General features: G+C 54.0%; 6 protein-coding genes and 1 non-coding gene across 7 annotated transcripts; 4 read left to right on the forward strand and 3 right to left on the reverse strand.

Moving 5' to 3' along the window:
- Positions 1-274: 274 nt before the first annotated feature.
- On the forward strand, positions 275-3985 carry COL26b_012209 (uncharacterized protein; the record flags this gene model as incomplete). Its single annotated transcript, XM_053184856.1, has 1 exon — positions 275-3985. One exon carries the CDS (start codon positions 275-277, stop codon positions 3983-3985), a length of 3711 nt encoding a protein of 1236 aa, XP_053031190.1.
- A 172-nt stretch (positions 3986-4157) lies between these two features.
- COL26b_012210 (uncharacterized protein) lies at positions 4158-5014 on the reverse strand (the record flags this gene model as incomplete). Its single annotated transcript, XM_053184857.1, has 3 exons — positions 4158-4706; positions 4820-4854; positions 4942-5014. The coding sequence occupies 3 exons, from the start codon at positions 5012-5014 to the stop codon at positions 4158-4160; spliced, it is 657 nt and encodes a 218-aa protein (XP_053031191.1).
- Positions 5015-5784: 770 nt separating this feature from the next.
- Positions 5785-5856, forward strand: COL26b_012211. The gene has a single exon. It is a non-coding gene; the product is annotated as a tRNA-Thr (tRNA).
- Positions 5857-5994: 138 nt separating this feature from the next.
- On the reverse strand, positions 5995-8766 carry COL26b_012212 (uncharacterized protein; the record flags this gene model as incomplete). The annotated part of the gene is made up of 7 exons (XM_053184858.1): positions 5995-6029; positions 6083-6761; positions 6812-7576; positions 7622-7931; positions 7978-8130; positions 8180-8417; positions 8604-8766. 7 exons carry the CDS (start codon positions 8764-8766, stop codon positions 5995-5997), a joined length of 2343 nt encoding a protein of 780 aa, XP_053031192.1.
- A 1512-nt stretch (positions 8767-10278) lies between these two features.
- CAT1 (catalase A) lies at positions 10279-12547 on the forward strand (the record flags this gene model as incomplete). Its single annotated transcript, XM_053184859.1, has 2 exons — positions 10279-10500; positions 10550-12547. The coding sequence occupies 2 exons, from the start codon at positions 10279-10281 to the stop codon at positions 12545-12547; spliced, it is 2220 nt and encodes a 739-aa protein (XP_053031193.1).
- Positions 12548-12850: 303 nt separating this feature from the next.
- On the reverse strand, positions 12851-14427 carry COL26b_012214 (uncharacterized protein; the record flags this gene model as incomplete). Its single annotated transcript, XM_053184860.1, has 2 exons — positions 12851-13958; positions 14051-14427. 2 exons carry the CDS (start codon positions 14425-14427, stop codon positions 12851-12853), a joined length of 1485 nt encoding a protein of 494 aa, XP_053031194.1.
- A 1191-nt stretch (positions 14428-15618) lies between these two features.
- Positions 15619-16551, forward strand: COL26b_012215 (uncharacterized protein; the record flags this gene model as incomplete). The annotated part of the gene is made up of 5 exons (XM_053184861.1): positions 15619-15823; positions 15885-16039; positions 16106-16204; positions 16264-16317; positions 16375-16551. 5 exons carry the CDS (start codon positions 15619-15621, stop codon positions 16549-16551), a joined length of 690 nt encoding a protein of 229 aa, XP_053031195.1.
- Between the last annotated feature and the right edge of the window lie 8190 nt (positions 16552-24741).

A 24741-nucleotide genomic window follows, 5' to 3' on the forward strand; every position in this document is an offset into this window, starting at 1 on the left:
AAAGTAACCCCGCCGCGCGCGACTCAGCCGACCCGCATCCGACTCTTCACACCGTCCCGATCCCCGACCTCGACGTCTCATCATCACCAAGGCCACTTCAGCCTCACCATCAATTGTGGCATCGATCTGATTATGTCATATCCGAGGCGGCACTGAAGAGGCATATTCAACTCACCTAGCAGACTCTCACCTAACTCACTCACTCCTCATCGACGCAAGTCTCACGTGAGGGGCATCCCTCTTTGCTGCCCGTCATCCCGTTTCAACAGCCATCATGGAGGGCATCGGTTTCCAGGGCGGCTTCCAGCAGCCTATGCAGCGGCGCCTCAGCCGTCTGTATAACGACACAAAAAAGTCCTCTGACTTCGTCAAGGAGCCCATCCAGCATGCCGAGGACCCCGAGGTCAAGATCCTCTTCCGCAGGCTGCGCATCCAAAAAGACCGCTTCGTGAGCTGGGGCTTGGAATGGTCAGATCCGAACCAGTCTTCCGAGATCGACACCTCGCTTTCAAAGGCTGGCATCAGCGAAATCGTCCACAGCGTCATGTCCACTGTCGGCGAGAGCTTGGCCGAGCTGGATGCTTTGTGGAAGGCCTACAACAAGCAGACAGGCGGTGCTTCTGAAAAGTCAAGGGGTGATTTCAAGACCCCCTTTGTAGTCTGGGACAAGGCTCGCTTTGCCGAGGCCATCACAGAACTCACTCAGTCCATCGACACTCTGTGCGATCTTTCTAGAACCCGCGCCTCTGCGGTAATGACTTCCGGCTCTCGCTCAAGGCTCCAACGGCCCCTGGCGGCCATCGACGAGAACAAGCAATTCGAGTCGACACGCATCCAGACACCGCAGCAGATTGACCCTTCGACATTGCAGGACATCCGCTCTTCACAGGCTGAGCCTATGACCGAGTCTAGAGCAAATCAGCCACCGCGAGATATCGTCTTCATGACCAAGCAAGCCTGGTCAGATCTGGCCCAGCACATTGGCCGTCAACCATTCGCGCCGTTACTACTAGAGTACGCCGCTTTCGACTCCATCTACTCAGTCACGGGAATCATGCCTCCAATGTCGCGGTTTGAGAAGCTGTCATCGGGTTTGCAGCAGGAATCTCAGAGAGCACCCGGCGCCTGGATTGGTCTGCCGAGGTTGCTTGGCTACTTTGAGGACTTGGAGCACTCACGGCTTGGACTCGTCTACCACTTCCCCCCGGGCTTCAACGCCGTCTCATTTGAAAACTTTACACAGACACCCCTTTACAACATCTGCACGCTGGGCGATCTTCTTTCACGCCCTGGATTTGAGCCCACATTGGAGGCCAAGTTCCGCCTCGCTCACAACCTAGCCAACACCGTGTTCGATTTACACGCCCGCGGCATCACTCACGGCAGCCTTATTGACAAGAATGTCTCCTTTTGCAACACGGCAACGCCCGACTTGACGACAGGCGTTGGCGAGGTAGATGTACGCCGTCCCATGATCTCGTCTTTTGATCTATTCCCCGATGCGCCCCCGGACCAAGAACCATCATCGCCATCTGCTCCTCTTTTCCGTCATCCCCTCGACCCCAGGACTACTCCCGCATCCCCAATCAATGACAAGACCGACTCCCGCATTCTCGACCTGTACTCTCTCGCCATGATCTTGTTGTCGGTCGGTTTGTGGACAAAGCTCGAGAATCTTGTACCCGACCCGTCTCAACCCATTCCAGAGAGAGTCTTGGAGCAGCTTGCCATTCGCTGTGGAACTCAGTACATGAAGGCCGTCCAGACGTGCTGGGGTGCAGTTGACCAGGAACTCCAAGGAAAGGTCACTGGCGAGGAACTACTCTCCATCGTGCAGTTCAAGGCGAGCCGCTACCTCGAGGCATGCTGCATCCTCGATAGCGTCAGCGCTCTCGACGACCGTCTCAGCTTAGATCTTGGCGAAAAGATTGTGTCTCCCATCTCCGACTCCCCGAGACAAAGCATCTCCGGCCCATCCAAGGACACCAAGACCGTTCCCCCACCAGCTGAGATGCGCCGCCCATCTGACGTCAAGGCCCCGATTCCCGACCCGAGCCCCGCGCGCTCGTACCCATCAGCCGAGGAAGAGAAGCGCAAGCTCGCAAAGAGAGACGCTGAGGAGGCGGCCGCGACACCGGCGCCCGCAGAGCTGCCGGCCGACTCCAAGCCTGCCAAGGCGCCCAAGACCCGACTGTACCCCCAGATTCCCTTGCCAGCTGACGCCATCGAGAAGTGGAACACTATTGTGATGCCCCAGGTCAACCAGGCGCTGCGCCACTTCTACCGCAAGCATAGTGAGGAGTCGGTCGAAATCTCACTCGAGTCCATCGGATGCTCGCCTAAGGAGACGCAACCGACAGTTCTGGTTGTGTGCACTTCGGTGAGCAAGGTTAAGTCTATTCTCACCCGCAAACTCGGCCAGCTCTTTGACGGAAAGTCCGGATTCGGCTTGAAGGTGTCTAAAGGACAGGTCCTGAGGTCGCGGAAGGAGTCGGATGAAGTGAAGCGAAGTGCCACCAACGACGACGACGAGGATGACGAGGTGAAAGCTGCCAACCCCGACTTTCAGGACCGTCCCACCAACGGCGCCAGCATCGGTGCTTGGGTCGGCGATCGCCACCTCCCACCCGTCAGCTTGGGCGGTCTCGTAGTTGTGGACGACAAGCCCTACGGAATGACGGTGCACCACATGCTGGATGATCCGGTGGAAATCGCAAAGCACGCCAAGGACCAGGACCCGACCCATCGAAGCATGGCGCGGCCCTCTGACGATGTTCGATTCGACTGGTACGGGGAGTCGTCCGCTGAAAGCAGCAGCGGCGAGGACTTCGCATGCGAATTCTCCGATTCTGAGTCGGAAGCGTATTCAGAGACGGACGCCACGAGCGAGGCCTCGGACGAGGAAGAAAGCGACGAGGAGGGGGAATTTGACCAGCCCGGCGACATCCCAGGCGTTGAGCCGGGCTGCGGCGACGGTTATGTCATTACGCAACCAGCTAGAGACGATGTCGACGACGATTTCTACGCCTCCGAGGAGACCGCGGACGAGGATCATCTCGACAGCTTTACGCTCGGGGAGGTCTACGCGTCCAGCGGCCTCCGACGCAGGGAGCAAAACGGGCTCATTCACGAGATCGACTGGGCTCTGTTCGAATTCAACGGCGACCGACAGCCTGACGAGAACACCATCCCGAGGATCAGAACGAAGCCGTCGTCACTCCTGACCGGGAAACGACCATCCCACGAAGCCCTCGACCTCCACCCTACAACGGTGGCGCCGACGTCGGCACTCCCCGGCATGGAGGTTCAGTGCATGGCGCGGACAAGCGGCCTCCAAACAGGCCTTATCCTGCCCGCCCTGACGAGCGTGAAGATCTCCGGCCGCATCACGCCGAGTCACACGTACCAAGTCAGCAGCGCAGCCTCCGCAACACCCGCGGAGCTCTCTGGCGGCAGCAAGAAGCTCGCCATGGGAGTGCCCGGAGACAGCGGTGCGTGGGTCGTCGAGCGCGCTCATGGGAGGGTGTGCGGACACGTGCTGGCGTGGAGCGGACGGAAACGTGTCGCGTACATATGCCCCATGGACGTCCTCCTTCTCGACATTGCCGAGACGCTCGAGGCGCGGACGGTCGGGCTGCCGGGTGGCGAAGCTGTTGTGAAGCTCCGCGACGACGGGGAGGAAGAGGAGGAAGATTATGGCGGCGACACGGAGGAACCCTCCTCGTCGCCTTTTTTAGACCCGAGGGATGATGATGACTTGGACGAAGTTGAGGACGATGACGACGACGCGCCGGTGTTGGTGAAGGCGCCTGGTGACAAGAAGGGCGGGAACAAAAAGCAAAAGGGGCAGCAGCAAGAGAAGGAGAAGGAGCAGCATGAGGGCGAAAAGTATGCTTCGGATGATAGTCATGAACTTTCAAGACGGATGGAGTCTATGGGCATCGGACGGAGTCGGAGTCGCGTTGGAATCGGCATGTGTAGCTGACTTGCGGGGCGCGTAGGTTTTTGATATACCCCCTTTTGTTTCGATTAGTAGCTGGGTAGCATAGCATAATGAAGCACATGATGAATCAATCTTTGCATCGCGCGTTTCTCCCACGGTAACAAAACATGCCGGCTTGATTGAATTCGGAAACAGGAATATCTACCCGCCGTGCTCACATGAAATCATCCTCCCAATCCTCGGAACGATTCTGGTTACTCGACCCCTCCATATTCTCCTCGGAGAAGATATCGTCATACGCATGGTCCTTCTGCCACTTCTTCTCCTTCCTCTCCTGCATCACCCGCGCCTCCTCCTTCTTCCTCACCAGACTCGCCGCCTGGTCGCGCTTCCGCAGCTCCTTGAGCCGATCCTCGCGCTCCTGCTGCAGATCGGGCTTCTTCTCGACCTTGGTCTTGTTGAGGCGGTTGACGACGGGGTTCTCGCGCTGCGCAACGAGGACGCGCTTCACCTTGCGCGGGTCCTTGAAGGAGACCTGCCCGACGGCCATGGATCCGTCCTTCTTGAGGTTCGACCACGGCGTGTAGATGATGGTGATGTTGTCCTTCTTGTTGCCCTCGATGGAGTTGGCCTTGGTCAGCTGCGCGAGGTCGGTGAGGAGGGGTTCTGGGATGGCGTCCCAGGTCATGGCGGGGGTGGTGGACGGGTGGGGGTCTGGGAGGCGGAGGTAGATGTGTGCGGAGGAGAGCTTGTCGACGTGGAACTGGTGGTGGTTAGATGAAGGTGAGAGGGAGGGGGGTGAGGTGTGGTGTGGGTTACCCTGGTGGTGGTTAGTGAGTGATGAGAGAGATGGGGGTGAGGGGGGAGTTACCAGACGTCCTCCTCCCAGCCGTACTTGATCAGCTCCTCATCTATACGCACGCGACTCTCATTAGTCTTTGTAACCGGCGATGTCGTGGGTGGCTAAGTTCACGCCGCGAAAAGGGGGACGGGCGTACTCTCAAACTTGTCCTTGCCGACGTAGATGAAGGCGGAGGGGTCGACGACCGTGGAGGTGAAGTAGTAGACCATCGTGGGCGGGCGCGACCGGACGGGAGGAGGAGAAGGGGAGAGACAAGAGACGGGCTTCGCTTCCTTGCGGCGGGCGGCGCTTGGCGGTGGTTGTGATGTTCGGTCTGTCACTGCGGGGATCTCGGTGGTTCGTCGTGATGTGGTTTTTTTTTTCCTGCGACGGGGAAATTTCGAGGTAGGGGTGGGGCGGAGGGATACCTTCTCGGTATCTGTCGAAGTGGAAATGGGCGGGAGACTTGGTGGCTGCTGTGGGGGAAGTGTTAGGGAGGAGGTACTACCGCGGAAGCCTCAGCCCATGTGAAGCACGGTGAGACGAAGGCTCAGTGAGGTTTGGTGTGAATGCTGCCTGGAAAGATGACATCTCACTCAACTTGACATATGATGAGAAGATTATTGAGTGTTTTCATTCAACAAACATTCAAAGCTCTATCTTCCCAGGTTTAATCTCACTTGTCTTATCTAAACACCCGCTACCGTCACTGTCAACTCACGGTCGCAGTTACAGCCTCTGGACTACAGAACTACAGAGCACTGCCAAGCGGCACAGCATGGGCCTGCACAGCCAAACTCTACCCGATTGATTGTCACCACCAACAGAAAACACTAGCACGACCCAAAAATGTTCGTCGCTGCCTCAAAAAAACGTCGTGATGAAATTTCTCATCAGCGTGATTCCACTCATTCATCCTCAACCCGCCATCGAGCGCCACCATTTCCCGCTCTGCCCACCGCTCGCCTACATGAAACCCAGTTTCAGCCACAGGAAACAAGCCTTGTTGGCTAAGTGGTATAGCGCCTCACTAGTAATGAGGAGATCGGGTGTTCGATTCACCCACGAGGCATCTCGAGCATCTTTGTCGGCCGACGATTTCTTTTTGCATTTTTTCTCTATTAAATATTTCTGCTTGTCTGTCTGGCTGTCCGGTCATTCTTCACGTTCTTTGTGCGTCTATTATCTATTACCATTAAGTAGCTCTCGCTCAGAACTTGGGAGCGTCGTAAATATCGTCAGGATCTGCCATCATTGTTAGCCATTATTCTTGATGCATGTGCAGGATGCGTTCTCACCTTTTCCATGCTCCTGGATGAACTCCCTCACCTCCCTCACCTTCGCCTCAATCTCCCCAATCGCACCGTCCAGCCTCGCCTTCACCTTCTCATTCACCTCAGCCCCGCCCTTCAACGCCCGGATGGCGACGTCATACCGGCTCACGCAGTTCACAAGCATCATGTCAAACGGCGTCGTCGTGCTGCCTTCCTCGCGGTACCCCTCGACCGTCATCCGATGCAAGCCCGGCCGCCCGAACAGCAAGCCCTGCAGCTCCGTCGGGTACCCGTGGTAGTTGAAGCACACGGCCCGGTCCTCAGTGAAGGTCTCCTGGAAGACCTGCCGCGTCAGCGCGTGCGGGTGCTTAGCCTCCGCCTTGAGGACCATGAGGTCCGTCACGTTGACTACGCGGACGCGGAGCTCCGGGGCGAGGGTGCGGAGGAGCTCGGCGGCCTTGACGACCTCGAAGGTGACCTCGACACCGACGCCGACGATGACCACGTCCGGGTTGGCGCCGCCGTCGGTGGAGGCGAAGGACCAGGTGCTGGCGCCGATACGGCAGTGCTCTGCGGCTGCGGAGGCGGAGAGGTAGGTTGCGGTGGGCTGCTTGGAGCCGATAACGAGGTTGACCTTGTCTTTGGATTGGAGGCAGTGATGGACTGTGCTGAGGAAGCAGTTTGCGTCGGGGGGGAGGTACACCTGACCATGTTAGTGGCGTTCTTCAGAGAGACAGTAGATTGGGGACCTACTCTTGCCGCCTCGGCCTTGAGGTTGAGAACCGCGCCGATGAAGGATGGGTTTTGGTGGGAGAAGCCGTTGTGCTCCTGTCGAGCCCAGGTGCTTGTCTCAATGTAGTTGATGGAGGCCAGCTCGCCGCGCCATTTGACCTGCTTGGCCACCTTGTTAAACTTGGCATACTGCACCATCATCGTGTGCACGATACCCAAGAAAGACTCGTAGCTGGGGAAGAGACCGACACGGCCGGTCAGCGTGTATCCCTGCATGTATCCCTGACAGCAGTGCTCCGAGAGGATCTCAATGACACGGCCACCCTGGGCCCGGGAGTACTCGTCCCATTGGAAGTTGCGGCCGGTGTGGTCGAGGATGGCATCAAGCTTGTTGCTCTCGAGCTCGTCAGGAGAGAACATGCGGAAGCCTTTGGGGTTGGCCTGCATCACCTCGTCGAGAAGCTTTCCGGTCACCTTCATGCAGCTGGTCTGCTCACCAGGCTCGACTGCAAGGGGTTGCCAGTCAGGGACCTCGAGGCCGATGTACGGGTCATATGTGGCCTTCAGCTGACCGAGCTTCTTGCTGTCATTCCTGGGAATGGCTTCAAGAATACTGGTGTTTGGTTTGCCGTCGGTTAGAAGATTGCCGATGTCGTAGCGCGAGAGCCATTCATCGAGCTTCTCAAGGTGAGTCTTGTCTGAACCCGCCTTGGCCAGTGGGACCTGGTGAGACTTGAAAGAGCCCTCAATAATGACCCCGTCAACTTCTTTCGGCCCAGACCATCCCTGAAAAAGTCAGCCGAGTTTCCTCGCAGGTCAGGTGAGGTTTACCTTGGGAGTGCGCAGCGCGATCATGGGCCACCGGGGCTTGACGATGGGCTGACCCGATCGTGCGGCCTTTTGGATCTTCTTGATCTCCGTAACAGCCCACTCTAAGGCGCCGGAAAGATCTGTGTCGATATCTTCAAGATCGTCGACGATGCAGACCTGATAGCCATAGCCGGTAAACAAGGCGACGATTTCCTTGTCGTCCATGCAGCCGAAGATGGTACGCTCGCTGATCTTGAAGCCATTGATATGAAGGATGGGAATGACAGCACCAGACTCCTTGGGGTCGAGATACTTGATGGCATGCCAGGCACTGTGGTCCGTCAGAAGAGCTCAAAACATGAGGCTATACGACTTACGTTGCAGTAGGACCGCTCTCGGCTTCACCATCTCCAACAATGCAGGTGACGATGAGATCCGGGTTGTCAAACACCGCACCAAAAGAGACAGCTAGGGCATAGCCGAGCTCGCCGCCCTCGTGAATGGCACCTGGAGTCTCGGAGTTGATGTGGCTGGTCGTATTAGTGTGTGGAACTGACCACTGTGAGACTCGGAACTTACCTGGGGAAGCCACCAGGCACCGAGAACTTGGTGATGAGGTTGTGTAGACCCTCCTTGGTAAGACTGTACTTGTCCGGGTAGAATCTCCCCAGTGAGCCCTCCAACCAGAGGGATGCCAAAGCAGCAGGAGCACCGTGGCCCGGGCCAATTACATAGATCATGTCCATATCATGGTTGCGGATGAGAAGGTTGAGGTGGGACCACACCAGAATGAGACCGGGACAAGTACCCCAGTGACCTGCGCCGTCAGCTATCGCTCGGCCGACTCCACGGTGGACTTACCCAGCAGTCGGGGTTTGATATGATCAGGCTTCAGTTGAGACTCCAGGAGCACGTTGTCTCGGAGAAAGATCATCGCTGTTCGCTGTCAGCCGGGGTTCGGGAAGATGGGTAGATCTGCAGGGGCAGGGTGGGATCGGCTTACCAGCAGCGATGTAGCAGGCTGCATTTTGGAAGTCGCGCAGAGACTTGGCGACTTTGGCGTCCAAAGGCTTCTTTTCGGTCTTTACGGCGAGCTCAAGCACACTATCGGGGAGGTGAGAGGGCAGAGCAGGCGGGTTGGGCTGCTTGATGACTTCGCCAGGCATGTTGGCGTTGGGATGCCGCTGCGAGCGGGCGGTCAGACTGTGGAAAATGTCTTGAGGCAATGAGGCAAGGAGGTTCCCTGCTTATTCGCTCGTGGACTGCGTTTGCGTCTGATGTTCGAATCAGTGCAGGGTGTCAATGTGGTTGGTGGTGGAGTGCAGTGCCGGGATGAAGGAGCAGCAAGATGCAACGTTGATGTTATGTGGGTGCCAAGTGGAAATGATATCTGGAAACCAAGCTGGCGATGAATATGGCACTCTCAGCGATAGATTGGGAATTGAAAGGCCTTGGATGGAGCTTTGCTGTGCCGATTGAAGCGGATAGTGGGAACAGGTTGGGAAGATGAGCGAGTCGATGACGTCGATGCTCATCTAAACTGAAGCTGCACAACGCCAAAGTGGGAACTGCGGGAAGGTGCGGCACTGCGGATACTAGGGAGGCGCGACTGCTTTCAAATGGCAATTGATTTCTTCGGATTGATCATATAATTCAGCAGATTTTTCTTTGAATACCGGTTGAAATTTAGACAACCTAGAGCAATTTTCAGAATTGCGTCGAATTTAGTCATTCCCATGTTAAGCTGCTAGATGGGCATCGCTGCAATGTTCCATGGCGGGTGACGGTCCGCTGCAACGGCATTGGCGGGCGAATGCCGCACTTTGGAGCAACTGGAGGTAGTGTCCCGAGGAGATGGGCCGTTCAGAGCCAGAACGAGCGGCCCGAAGGCGTGGCATCGTGATGATTACCGGCCCATGATCTCACTCTTTCATGGGTGCTGGATTCATCGTCGAATGGGGCTCGAGCAATTCGTAAAAATGCAGCAGCGGGGAACGGAAGCTTGGGCCACGTGCTGCGGGGCAGTTCATTGAGGGGGGCAATCAATCGCCAATCAATCGTGACAGATCGGTACGTTCCTTTTCTTCCGTCATTCCCGTTCCGTCAGAGACCCGCTGTATTCCCGAGACAGGGATACGTGCATTGGCCAGCTCTTGAGAGCAGAGCCTCTTGCTGCTCCACCAGATCCACCGTCCGGACCTGAGCTCCGCTCGCAGGGCGGAAAACGGTGGCCAAAACGGTGCAGCGGAGCTTTTTCTACGCCTGAGCCACACGCATCCACCATCGCGAAGCTCTGACATCAACATGGCGAAATCACGATGAAGCTGCCCTTTTTTGATCTCAACCGCCCCAGTGCCTCCCAACTCTGCTTTTCTGTGCTTCCCCGGTCCAAATGCCGTGGCACATGGGTAGGGGTCCCGCCAATGGAGCAGGCACGGCCCCTCCAAATTGGGGAGCTGTCGCTGCCCTTGCCTCACCGTGAGCACACAGTTGACGTCAGGCTTGTTGAAACGCTCGAGCTGCAAGTACGCAGACATGGGTGAGCTGAACGGCCCAATGGCAAGACTTGTTTTGTAAAGCACTGTGGTCGTTGTGGTACTACTTGAACCCGTCTCCTTCTTCTCTTAGGATTCTTTCGTCTCTCTCATTCTACTCTGGTTTTTCCTAGTGCACCAGAAATGGCATCAATTGTATCAGATACCCTGAAGAAGGCCGAGAACGCAATCATGGGCGACGCAAAGCAGGCTCAGCTCGCTGAGAACACGGTCGAGCATGGCCCCAAGGCACAGATGACCACCGACTTTGGCGCCAAGGTCAACAACACCGACGACTGGTTGAGAGTCACCACCAACGACAAGACCGGTCCTATGCTCCTCGAAGACCCCATTGCTAGGGAAAAGGTCAGACATGATGTCCAACGCAGGTTGAACGTAGCTAACAAGCGTCCAGATCCACCGCTTCGACCACGAGAGAATCCCTGAGCGAGTCGTCCACGCCAGAGGTGCCGGCGCCTTTGGCACCTTCCGTCTCTTTGAGAGCGCTGGCGATGTGACGAATGCCGGCGTGCTTACCGACACGTCACGGGAGACACCTGTGTTCCTCCGATTTTCCACCGTCCTTGGTAGCCGTGGCAGCGCCGACACCGTCCGAGATGTGCGAGGCTTCGCGATCAAGTTCTACACCAAGGAGGGCAACTGGGATATGGTCGGCAACAACATCCCCGTCTTCTTCATCCAAGACGCGATGAAGTTTCCGGACGTCATCCACGCAGGCAAGCCCGAGCCACAGCTCGAGTTCCCCCAGGCCCAGTCTGCCCACGACAACTTCTGGGACTTCCAGTACCTACACACCGAGGCCACGCACATGTTCATGTGGGCCATGTCTGACCGCACCATTCCCCGATCGTACCGCATGATGCAGGGCTTCGGCGTCAACACCTACACCCTCACCAACGACAAGGGTGAGCGTCACTTTGTCAAGTTCCACTTCACACCCGAACTTGGTGTCCACTCTCTCGTTTGGGACGAGGCTCTCAAGCTGGCTGGACAGGACCCCGATTTCCACCGCAAGGATCTGGCTGAAGCCATTGAGAACGGCGCGTTCCCCAAGTGGAAGTTTGGTATCCAGGTTCTGCCCGAGTCCAAGGAACACGATTTTGACTTTGACATCCTCGACGCCACCAAGGTCTGGCCTGAGGAGCTCGTTCCGATCCGCTACATTGGAGAATTGGAGCTCAACCGCAACCCCGACGAGTACTTCACCCAGACCGAGCAGGTCGCTTTCTGCACCAGCCACGTCGTCCCCGGCATCGGGTTCTCCGACGACCCTCTCCTCCAGGGCCGCAACTTTTCTTACTTTGATACCCAAATTTCACGCCTCGGCATCAACTGGGAGGAGCTTCCCATCAACAAGCCCGTATGCCCCGTCATGAACATGAACCGTGATGGTGCCATGCGCCACACCATTTCCAAGGGCCCCAACTACTGGCCCAACCGCTTCGAGGCCACGCCACCCGCAAACCACTCCAAGGCTGCCAACGCCTACGTCGAGTTTGCCCAGAAGGTAGAAGGCATGAAGCAGAGGACGAAGAGTGCCAAGTTCAAGGAGCACTTCTCACAAGCTCAGCTGTTCTTCAACAGTCTGTCGCCGATTGAGAAGTCGCACGTCATCAACGCTTTCGCGTTCGAGCTGGACCACTGCGAAGACCCCATCGTCTACGAGCGCATGTCCCAGCGCCTTGCCGACATCGACCTCGGTCTGGCGCAAGCTGTAGCCGACATGGTTGGTGGTAAGGCCCCCGAGCAGGCCGGCAAGCAGAACCACGGGAAGAAGGCCAAGGGTCTCAGCCAGTTGGAATATCTGCCCGAGAACCCCACCATCAAGACCCGCCGCGTGGCCATCATCATCGCCGATGGCTACGACCCGCTCGCCTTCTCAACCATGAAGTCTGCGGTAGCCGCCGCGCAGGGCGTCCCCATGGTCATCGGCACCCGCCGCTCCGAGATCTACCCTGCTGGTGCCTCCAAGACGCCTGGGCAGGGTGTCAAGCCCGACCACCATCTTGAAGGTTTCAGATCTACCATGGTCGATGCTATTTTCGTCCCTGGTGGAGAAGACTCGATCAAGACTCTGTCCAAGAACGGCCGCGCCCAGCACTGGATCCGCGAGGCCTTTGGCCACCTCAAGGCCATTGCGGCCACAGGCGAGGCTGTCGACTTTGTCAACGCCACCATCAACGTTGCCAGCATTGCTGTTTCGAGCGACAGCAACGTTGAGGAAAGCTACGGTGTCGTTACCATGAAGAACATCCAACCTGAGAGCTTCAAGGATGTGTTCACCATTGCCAAGAACAGCCAGGGATTCCTTGAGCAGTTCTTCTTTGTCATCTCTCAGCATCGTGTGTGGGCTCGCGAGTTGGATGAGTTGAGCACCCAAGTGGCATATTAATGGAAAGATGAAGAGTGAGATCAGGCGTTCACTGGGGTAGGGTTTAGCGTATGTACTCAATATTTAATTGATCTTGATATGAAATTTGTCTTCAAGTAGCTGTTTGTGAGTTGCACAACAGGTCTATCAGTGGCCTTCGACATTTGATTACCATGTTACAGCCTTTCAGGAACTTTGCCCCGGTCCGTCCTCCTCTCTTGATGTAAATAATGGGATTTTACGTCTTGTAACGTCTACGCCCTAGGGTAAGTAGCCTCACCGGATCGTACTCACCCATAACATTACCTTTTTTCTCATCGCCACTTAATCCTCCCTCTTGGACCTCGAAGACAGGAAGAACCAACACCCAACCATAGCCGCAAAAAGCGCCAGTGCAATCGGATGCAACACCCATGTCCCGCTCGCCTGGGCAATCATACCCGTCGTAAACGGCGCCAGCGCGCCTCCACTACTTCCAAACGCCGTGATAATCGCAATTCCGCTCGTCCGACTCCTGCTCGGCATGCCACGCAGAAACACCGTCGCCGCGCAGGGATAGATCGGGCCCAGCAGCAATCCCACGATCGCGAGACTCACAGCATTACCCACGATATTCGGCACGAACCACACGAGCAGCTGGAAGCAGGCCGCGCCGAGCGTCATGACGTAGACGAAGCGCTTCTCGCCGACCTTCTGGCCGAGGCCCGAGAGGAGGAAGCGGCCGACGGTGATGCCGGCCCAGAAGCCCGCCGTGACGTAGCCGACGGCCTGCGGGTTCGCGACGTCGCGCACGTCGACGAGGAAGGAGATGACCCAGCCCGAGATGGAGACCTCGGCGCCCTGGTAGGCGAAGACGAAGAGGGCGCCGAGGAAGACGAGGCGTGCGCGCAGGGCGTGGAACATGCTTGCCAACCGGGCCTTGACGCTCTGCTGCTGCTGCTGGGGGTCGTGCTGCTGCTCGCCTTCTGGGTTGTCGGTCTCGTAGCTGGCGAAGGACCACGCGGAGAAGAGCAGGCTGAAGGCCGCGAGGCCCATGGGGATGAGGTAGAAGCGGAACCAGAGGTGCCATCCGATGGAGGAGACCATGGCGGTGGCGAGGACGGGGCCGACGGTGCCGCCGAGGCCGTAGGCGCCGTGGAGGGCACCGAGGGCGGTGGTGCCGTTGCGGAGGGAGCCGCAGAAGAGGGTGTTGAGGGTGAGGTTTGTGGCCATGCCGAAGCCGAGGAGGAAGAAAGAGAGGACGATGACGGGGAAGGGGGCGCCGGTGACGAGGGGGATGTAGGCGGCGAGGAGGCAGGTTTGAGCGGCGATCATGAGGTGGGCGCGGGAGAGGCGGGCGCGCAGGGCGTCGACGAAGAAGGCGGCGGTGATGAAGCCGAGGGCGTTGCCGACGAAGATGAGGGAGACGACGGCGTAGCCTATGTTGTAGTATCTGGGTAGGGCGTAAAGGTGAGTCGCGGTTGCGAGGGGAGGAGTGATCACGGTGGTGAGATACAGGGGAATGGGGGATGGGATGGGACGTACTTCTCCATGTAGGGGATGAGAGCACCCGGCGCGCCGTCGTTGATGCCGTTGCCCATGTTCATGAGGCACGCCGCGAGGAAGCGCCAGCGGTTCATGTACGGGGACAGCACGCTCTGCGCGGGCTCGGCGGACTCGGCGCCGGCTTCGTCGCGGGCGAAGGCTTCGTGCTCTGCGGTGCGGTTGGACTCCAGGGCTGCGGGGTGCGAGGTGGGGGTGTGTTTCGGGAGCTGGTGCATGTGGATTGACTCCGGGCGGCTCCGGTGAGAGTCGACGTGGAGGAGAGGCGCGCCGCCGGCACCGGCGACCTTGGCTGGCGGCGTTATGTGGATGTGGGATTGTTCATGGGTGATGAACGCGTCGAAGGTTGAGGTGTTCATCTTGGATGACCTGCGGGGTTGCGGTGCTAAGAGCGCCGCGAGGATATGTGAGTCTTGAGCTGGAGTTGTTGGAGTTATGAGGTTGTCAAATTGGCCGGAGAAAAAAAGATTATGTCGGGTCCCCGAGTCCGGAGACGATAAGTGTGGGGCCGGCCAATTTCAACCGCGGTGAGATTAGATTGCCCATGCCGAATCGGGAAGGTCCATACTGGGGTTCCGCTTGGATAACGGGAATTTAGAGAGGGCGTACAACACGCCGGGAACTCATCAGGATAGAGTTCTGGGTGAACGTTTAGACTTATCTTTAGAGGCTTGCATTGTTCCATGTTATATTGTTCCTCATCACAGCTACTGGGTTCGCAGTCCAAGAGACGTCGACGCGAGTACGTGCCCGAGTAGATTGAGTCAATTGCAGTGCCTAAGCACATCTACAAGAAATTAAGTGGTTCAGCAATCGCCTATGGAAACATCCATCAATACCCCGAAGTCGTAAATGAAGGTCGTTCAGCCATGCGAGTTCGGCATTAGATGAACGAGGCTCTGCTTACATCACCATCTGCCGAGCCCGTCGCGGCACCCGAGCCGACTTGGTATCCCTCCCCAGTTCTCCAGACTTGGCAATCCAGTCACATTGCCGTCCTCTGCAAGTAAATGATCGACAACACGCATGTAAAGCACATGCATGCTTCCACAACAAATGCCGCTGTGCTTCGGACTTCGCATCCCATTTCAACTCCCGCTCGCATCCATTGCAGTTCCATATGAACTTCATTGGTGGGACTCACATCTTGAATCAGGGGTATCGACAGTTGACGAGGATGCATGGATGATCGGGCAGGAATTCTGCGCCAACGAGTGCCGGTTCCTGGAGATGCTCATTACTGCAGGGAGAAGGTCAGATGTTGACCAAGACTTATTTTTATTGTGTTGAGTATTTCCACGACTTACATATCCATGGGAACAATACCCACAGCCTTGGCTGATGGTATCTTAAGAATGGACTTGACTTGATTGTCAGGCATTGCAAGCGTTCCAATGAGGATGCAATGTGATTCCGAATTTTGAGAGACTCATATTTCTATCGACTAGTATATATCCCTATCCTTTGACCTGTTGATGGTTCAGATCATCAGGAGCCACCAAGCAAATTAAGCAATCACCACCCACCTTATCTGATCCCTACCTGTCAAAATGTTCACCAACATCGTCGTCGCTGCCATTCTGGGTGCTCTACCCACTACCTTTGCCTGCCTGGGCTACGAGGGTGGGCTTCCTACCCCGACCGAGAACAGACAGATCTCTGCGCCGATCTACGTCAAGTCAGGCGAAGTCTTCGACGGAGGGTGGGCCAAGTATGATCGGAACCCCACCTCTTGCAGAGAGCAAGAGGAAGGAGGTACGAGTCCTGTTGAATTTCATCTCAATTGATTCAGCCAGGCTGATGAAGGCATGAACAGGCGAGTCCGACACAGCTTTTGTACTCGAGAAGGGCGCCACTTTGAGAAACGTCATTATCGGCAAGACTGCCGGTGAAGGTGTTTACTGCCTCGGGGGCGGTTGCACTATTGAGTTTGTCTGGTTTGAGGATGTGTGCGAGGACGCCATCTCTGTTGTAAGTATCACTCAAACATGTAGTCAAGGTGTTTGACGTTATCGCAATTGGCTGACAATATTACAGAAGGAGGACCAGGCCGGAGACGAGACTTGGATCATTGGTGGCGGCGCGTACCACGCCTCCGACAAGATCATCCAGCACAATGGGTGCGGCAAGGTCAACGTTAGTCATGCTTCTTTTCCATACATCCGCGGCACATTCTAACATGGACATGCTTGCAGATCATCAACTTTTACGCCGAGGACTATGGTAAAGTTTACCGATCCTGCGGAACGGTAAGAACAGTTTCTAAATGCCTTGCCTAGAGAAAACGATTAGTGATTACCTTCTAGTGCCAGCAATGTGCTCGTGAGGTCTATGTCGAGGGCGTGACTGCTTACAACGGTGGAGAAGTTGTAGGGATCACCAAAGCTAATGGTGACAAGGCGACACTGGTCAATGTCTGCACTGATGCGAAGACGCCTTGCCAGAATTACAGCGGCCCTGGGGAAAAGGATGGTGCCTGTTAAGTATCCAAACGTGGTTGGTACGAGAATAGTCTATGGAGACTGATGCATTTGGTAGCGTTGAATTGTGGGGGGACTAGGACATTCGTTCTGATATGCAATTGTATTATAACGGCGATGTGTGATAGCGGCCATAAGGCAGTCGAGCTAGAAAACATGCTTCAAGGCGTTATCACATTTCCATGAGCATAGAACTTGAATGAGCGCCATGATCTTTGTGGGAGACCACGAAAGCTAACTATTAAAAATGGCCAATCTATCCGCACTACTGACTATTATGATCTTGCATCCCAACCCAACCCATGTCTCCTTCGAGTATTTCATAACAAACTCTACTTTCTATCTCGGTACCAAGACTATACTGAGGGCCGTTCCAATCAGTTGTTCCAAAGTGTTGATTCCATGCCGAGTCAACCATCATGCCGGGGAACAATTGCTCTTCCATTTTCATCTCATAATCAACCACTCCTATCGGCAGAGTTCCCCAGAGAGCTTGAAGATCTTGGTTTGCAGCTGGAAGCTGGTGATTCAACTCCGACTGACTGTCGAAGTCTGTGATTTGAAAGCCCTGCATGGTGTGGACGCCATAGACAGCTTCGATGGGGCCGAAGTTCCATAAAGTCTGAACCTCGTTCTCCGCGTGTCCGAATCGCTGATTCCATGCTGTGTCATCATGTATGCGAGAAGCGATATGATCCTCCGCAATCATGTTGTCATAGTCAATGCCAGCAAGCACTGCGTTTGATAAATCCTCAAGTTGTCCAAGGCTTCCATCCTCAAGTTGTCCAAGGCTTCTGTCCCCAGGCGCGGCCTCCGTTGGGCTAATTCTCCCTTCTGCAGAAGACACCCTCCGAATACTATTGTGCCCATAATCAGAATAATCATCGAGACGCGTCCCTTCCTCTGGGCTATCTCCATCCCTACCGCTGGATGATGGGATTTCGATTCTCTCTGAGCTGGCTGAGCTGTATATGAGCTCTTCCAAAGATTCCAGCTCTTCCAGACGTTCCTTGTCAAGCGCACAGAACAGCTCCCACATTTCATTACCAAAGCTGGTCCATTCGCGATGTTTCTTTAGGAGGTTTGCCACCACCTTATGTGCTCCCGTTTCCGCAAATCTGATAGCCTTGAAATATTGTAAACATCCGTCTCCGACGACGTTGGCCCCACAATCAAGCAGAAGCTGGACCATATCTAATCGCCCGTGTTCAGCGGCACCCTCCAAGGCCGTTCTCCCATTTCTTTCAGCACCTGAGGCATTGATGTTGGCCCCGAGATCAATCAAACGCCTGGCAATACCAAGGCGACCTTTGATGGCCGCAAGCTGCAACGCGGTGGCCCCGCTAAATCTCGCTGCTCGAGCGTTGACATCTGCGTGGAACTCGAGGAGGAGGTCTATCATCTCTAGATTTCCATCCTCAACCGCCTGTTGAAGCGGGCTGCGTCCGATTGAGACCAATTCGTTGTCCTCATTGGGGCTTAGACCAGCATTCAACAGGACTCTCGTCATCTCATCCAATCTTTGGGCCACTGAGAAATATAAGGGGCCTGGCCGCTCTATGTCACTGCCGATGTCCCACTTTCCTTGAAGCAATTTCTCAAGAATTTCAACTTTTCCATAACAGACAGCGACGGAAAGTGTGAGCCTGTCGGGTTTGAAATCGTTTTCCAAGAGTTTATCCAGGCACTTTTCAGACGAGAGGGAGAAAACCAGCGGCGAGCAAAGTATGAGATCATAATTTAGCTCGGGCTTTCCATGCCAAAATGGAAAGTCCTCCTCGAATGACTCGGAAATGTATGCATCCAAAACTCGATCGGAAGGCATGGACAAGTTTGTTGTGAAACCATACAGGTCAATGGGGACCAAAGCTGGGGTCAAGTTCTGTATCTTAGAAAGAAGCATATCCAGTATATATACTTGGCCATACCAAGCTGCGAGACCCAAAGCAGTGCCTTCTTGTTCCGAAACATTGGCGGTTTCTGGGCGATTGATGATGAGTTGCTGAAGGGGTTCTGTGCAGCCAGATTGGATGGCAAGCATAACGCCAGCACAAAGAGCGCCAGGGTCGCAGGCGCCGCGGAATTTCGCCAAGGTCCTTTCTATCCTGGGAATGGATCTGGTGAGAAAGACAGCAGCCAATGTCGACAGATTGTATGTCTTGAGTCGGGAATCGTCATGGAAGGGTCCCATCGAGACCTCATCAGAATGACTCCAGTGCTTAAGGAAAACTATTAGTTCAGCCTCGCTACCAGCCGTTTCTGCACCGGCGTTGACCAGTGAATTTATGATCCCCAGACAATCATTCTTGTCAACTGCACCGTTTTTCCAGCTGAAACTTGCCCTTCTAGTCATGGTCAACGGCTGCAAAGCTCTTTGCAAAGGTGTCCTTCCGTCTGGCCCGCGCCAGTTCAGGTTGCCACCCTGATCCACGGCCGAGTAAACAATCCCGGGACTTTGAGGTCTACTAGCGCCATAGTAGACAGCCCAAATGGGCAGCTCCGCTCCGTATTGAATCAAAGTCTCAAATGATTGGCTTGTTCGTTGCCAGGTTCCAATGATTGCTGCGCCTAACGGATTTATTTCAAAGCAATGCTCGGCGAACATGATCCGCTTGTCATGTCTTCTGTGTATGAGACTGCGGTTCCACATGTAATTTCTTGCGTGGTCGTTACCCCCGCTGCCCTTGAACTTAGCATTTACATCAGCTCCATGTTCACATAGAAGCTTGATAACAGCAGAGTGGTCCGCTAATGCTGCGAAGTGGAGTGGCAAGGGAATTGCTTCCAGTCGCTCTGGACCTTTGATGGGTGCACCATATTGAAGAAGTAACTCGCAGGTCTTCCGATACCCTCTGAATGATGCAGCACAGAGAGCCGAGAACAGAATACGCTGTCGGGTGTCCGTGTTGTTCTGGAAGCTGCAGCAGTATTCAATGACCTCATTGAAGCCAAAATAGGCAGCAAGGCAAACAGCGTCGGCCATTAAAAGATCAGCGACAGGAATCGATGATCCTGACCGCTGAACATGACCAACCAAATGTTGAACCTTCCTCATGGCTTGTTCTTCGTTGCTGTTGTACATTGCGAACCCCATGACGCTTTGTGTTCTGATGAAATCGGACCCTGCTATGTCGTTGTCATGGATAGTGACCCGATGTTCGATTTTTGCGTCATATTGAATGAGCAAGTCTGCTATTTGAAGATCCAAGTGGACAGCCCACATAAGCGCAGAGGGCCCTTTGTCAGACGGTCTCTCATTGAGTAAGGCACCAGCCTCTAAAAATCGCAGAACAAGGCTTCCGAAGACCTCGCGCTGTGCTGGTGTCATCTTTAAGTACGAATCCACCCTAACGTCTCGCAATAAGAGGAGAAGAGGCGAGTCATGGTCTTTGGAGCATCTGTTTGGATCGGCGCCGGCGTCGAGGAGCTCCACGACGAGTTTTAGGTTAAGATCTCTTGTCGCAAGTTGAAGTGGCAACCAAAGGTTATCGCCGATATTCACTTCCACGTCTGGGTTTTGGCCTGATTTGAGAAGCCATGAGATTATGTTCGAGTTGCTTGCATGCGTCCGAGACCGATAGATGCGTGCATGCCTGAACTCAATGCAAAGCTTGAACAAATTTTCAGCAATGGATGTAACAGTCAAGTCCTTTTCTTGAGCAAGATCGAGTGTCTGGCTCGTCAGGCCAGAGCGTTCAATAAGGGTTACGGCCATGAGCCAGGAAGAATCGTCATCATAGTTGATGTTGTACATGTTGTTCGAGAGACAGTATAAAATAAGCTGAATGTGCTCATTGAAGGCTTGGTCGGTTGCTTCTTGCACGATGATTTGTGCACTCTTGGCGAATGAGTTGTCCGCTTTCTCGGGCATCATGGATGCGATATTAACAGAAAAATCAGAGGCACTTCTGAAAGGGTCCCCGTTGAATCGCCGGTGCAAAGGAGAGAAGTCCAGTTGTGTTTGGCTGCCATGATGATGAGGCTCGTGATCGATTACTCGATTGGTCAAATCCAAAATGTCTCACAATGGTCAGCTAATTTGCTATCATGATTTGGATATTACTCACTTGGTAACACTCTGTTCTCTGTTCTGGAATCGTATCCACGGAAGTGTGTCAACCCACATCAATTGCATAGGTGCCGGACTTGGCGTGCGGATCCAAAGTTCCATGCCCTCAGGAGTCTTTGGACTCGCAGCTGCGGAGGGTAGGTCAACGATGCGTTTGCAACGTAATCGACTTGGGATCAACTTTACACACCTGTCATATACTTGGTCAACGTATCTGGTTGATAGCGACTCCGCTCCTTTTTGAGTGTGTTGCGCAAGACCTTCCTGCCATTATAATACACCACGCTGGCTTTGCCTTGTTGATCTCTCTTGAGAAGCATGTGATCGGTGTATCGCCAGACATGCGCGCTCGCATTTTTCCGAATACTCCAAAACCGCAGTTGGGCCTCAAGTTCCGATTTTCTGAAGAACGTTAGCATTCATCGCAAATAAGCACACGGAGGAGTGAGCTCACGTCACTCTAAATCCATCTTCTTCAAGCTTGTCCCTGATTTTCTTCTGAGATAGACGGTCGAAAACATACATCTCCTCAATTGCAGCCTTACGTCGTGTCCATTCTGGATCGTCGCAGCGCAATCTCTTGGAGGGAGGCATCTTTCATAGTCCTGAAGAATGACATATGAGCATCCGTGTGCAAGCTCGCGGTCACCAATATACGAGGGAATCTTTGGCGACTTGGGAAAGGGAATCGATTGAGCCAAATCCATCAAGGTTGCGGACATTGAGCGAAGAGGGTAAACAGGATGTTCGCGTTAAGGCAGCCGCGAATGTGGGAAGCTGAAGATCAGTGCTGTACCTCCAGCTGTCTCGTCCGACAACATCGCAATTGGTCGAATCCAGATTCTGGAAACCGGTCCCACGTGATATGTCTCACGTCTCCCTCGACGCTAGCTCATTAGTACACACAAGGTCTTCTGCAGGCTCTCGGGGCAATTTAGGCAGGGGCTTACTGCATGCGTAACTTCAGCGATTGGTCGAATCCAATGTCTGCGAACGATTTTCGGCGTCATTCCGCCTCCAAAGAACGAGGCGAAGCGCTGGAATGCAACGTAATTGGCACAAGACAATCTCTGGAAACTACGTCGCAAGGGGAGGTGGATCCCGGGTCAGCAGAGGCGCATCACCTCTCTTTATTCCGGTTGGAGATCTAGATCAAACGGAAGTTCTGATTTGTCCGTGCCAATGTCTGGCAACAACTTTGTAAGGTGGAGCGGTCTGGGCCATTCGAGGTACAGTACCTATTGAGGATCACGGTTGGAGATCTGAATCAACCGCAAGTTCTGATTTGCCAGAGCCAACCTCTGCAAACCTGAGGCTTTCTTGCGTAGCAGGGGGTCGAGGCTATGCGGAAAAGGCACATATTTCCTTCTTCAAGCCACTGATCATTGATTGTACCCCGAAACGGAGGATATAACCTGATAGTAATCACCAGTCGCTTCAACCTTTTTAACGTCGTATTATGATTCCAAGCAATATTTCATTAAGCACCTGCAATCATTTAGTAAACAAAAGGTGCCTTTTTTTAACTCAAGGACCTTTGCCGACGTCGAGAACACTGCGTGTCGTTCGCAGGAAACACCCCACTTGCAAGGATAAGGATGGAGTTCAACCTGGAAGCCATCATCGGCCTAGTCGCATTAGTTGTGACGCTCCCACCAACAATCCTCATCTTGTGGAAGTGCTTTCGTCGCAGGCAAAATGGTCGATATACCGGTCAGTTCAGGCCATCGAACTAATTTTCGTCAAAATTTTGAAGTTGACGCCAACGATTAGCAGCAAACCGGCATAACCTTACCTTGGCACCGTTCCGCCCATTGACAAACGAAAGACCCGAGTACAATTCGTTTCCGAGGAGGCTTTCGACGATGAGAGTCTGGACCATTGTCGACTTTGATACAAACTTTACTTATAGACCATACGAGGCTATACCTGTGTGACCACTTTTAAGAAAGAAGGCTGAGACTATGAGGACTATTTCTGGTGCTCTGATTAGAGATGATTCCACAGGGCGGAGGATACCTTTTTGAGCCGCCATGCGTGTATTCAGCACTGTTCACAGGGCTACCTCTGTGCTTCATCACTAGCTAAGAACATGATATTTTCCCGTTGATTAGACTTGAGTATAAGGTACAGAGATGCCAGCATCATTTCGATTAAGTGGCGGAAATGCTGTGCAGAAAAAAGAGACATAATTCTTACTAGTGAGCCACCATCATTCATCAGAAATTGACTGCTACTGCTTAATCGCAAGAAATTCCCGTTGCATTATTAACTTTCTTTCCCGGCCAGAAGACTCAAAATTCGCAGGGAACTAGGTAGCTAACCTTCCATAGTCTACGTCCCCAAGTGCCAGACTTGAGAGTTGTAAGCTCAACGTCACCAGGTGCTGTGTGTCTGTCTGTGGCAACGTCACTGGAACTAGAAAAAGAAAGAGAAACAAAAGTGAATGCCATTCGTTGTAAAGATCGGAGTTCGCCGCTTTTTAGCGTGCGAAATAGGCTAAAAAGGCCGGAAGACAGTGCACCTGCCGCTGTTCCGATAGCGCAATGACAAAACAATTTAGGAGATCATGCCTCTTACAAGTGCATCGACTCATTCAATTCAACTTGGGAGCACGTGGGTTCCATGCCGACTTCAAAGGTCCACTCTTTCCCGGCTCAATACCACCCATCTGCTTCTGCCTGCCAAGTGTTCTAGACCTTTGATTAAGAAAGAAGGACAGAATTGTGAAGATGAAATCGAGTCAAAAAAAAGATTTAGACAGTTAGCTTTGCGAATGCAGATGCCTGAACCTACCGAGCTGAACGAGACTCCAGTCCCCTTAAGACCTGAAACTCAGCCACAATACGGCGAAAGCGCAGTCAGCGAATTGTCAGCTTCCATTTTCCATAAGTGCGCAATGAGAGGCGAAAACGAGCTTCGGGAGGTTGGCACAGCAGGACATGGCTGCTCGGTTTCGTTACCGGACTAAGTACCAAACACGCCCTACGAGGCTGAGTTATGAAAATACCATCAGCTGAATAGCATTGAGAGGAAGGAATTTCTAAATATATAAAGGTCAAAATCAACGGCATCGCTTCAAGTTAAGTACGCCGAGCTGTAGTGAATAGACCACAGCTTAAACCTACCCATGGGTGGCGAGTCGCGTGGTCTAGTTGGTTGGGGGCTGTTGAAGCGGAGCCGGAGGCCGATGATGTTTTCCGTCCGCCGAGGAAGCAACATCGCTTCCGCTGCGGTTGTGACAGCTCTACAGAGTAATTACGAACCGACGCTTTGAAGACAAGCCCGCGTGGGATCTCGCATTCCCCGGAAGACACTGAACCTCTCCCGTGTTCATCTACACCGCTTGCCCAAAGTGAAAAGACGCGATTCAGCTCTACGGCAAGGCCATGTTTCTGCCCAAAGGCACGATGCTTTTTTGTGGGTCGCGTGGTTGCAATAACGGGAATCAGAGTCATAGTTGCTCCAATATTACTACCAAAATTAGGACATCAAATATATGCTAAACCACTTGACACAATCTCGCTGATTACCGCTTTTAAGGTTTACAGCGCAGCCGTTCTTGGTAGACAGAGCAGAGCCCTAAATGCCACAGCGAATCCAGTGACAAGCTCCTTCTTCGCTACACCGCAATCAATGACGATCATCGCACTGCCCGATAGCATGCCGTGTATAGGGAAATAAACCTCTTTAACCTTATGCACCTGACTTATTTACGTGCATCGAGCCGAAGCTCCCGATAATATGAGAATAATTAGAATTGCACGCAAACCAAGACATGATTAATACTGAGGGAGCAGCTCGCACTCTCGAGCACTGATTCTCAACCGCCCATTCCTTTTCGGCACATACATTCTTTTATTCCTTTCTTTGGTGGTTCGTCACGATGCGTAACCACGCTACATTCATTTTACTGTCGCTCCTTTCTGCCAGCGAAGGAATTTTCGCTCGGCCCCACGATCATTCGCCTGTGCATAGACACCACGTCCGGAATGGCTTGATTTTCCCCAGGGCAGACGGCAATGGCACATCTACGAACAACACACAGGTGCCTGTACCTGTGCCACCACCAGCAACATCACGCAAAGCCAGCTCGTCGCTATACTCGGCAAGCCACACCCCGT

The sequence above is a fragment of the Colletotrichum chrysophilum genome (genome assembly GCF_026319265.1).
Source record: "Colletotrichum chrysophilum strain AFK26 chromosome Unknown scaffold_167, whole genome shotgun sequence".
NCBI classification, from domain to species: Eukaryota; Fungi; Ascomycota; class Sordariomycetes; order Glomerellales; family Glomerellaceae; genus Colletotrichum; species Colletotrichum chrysophilum.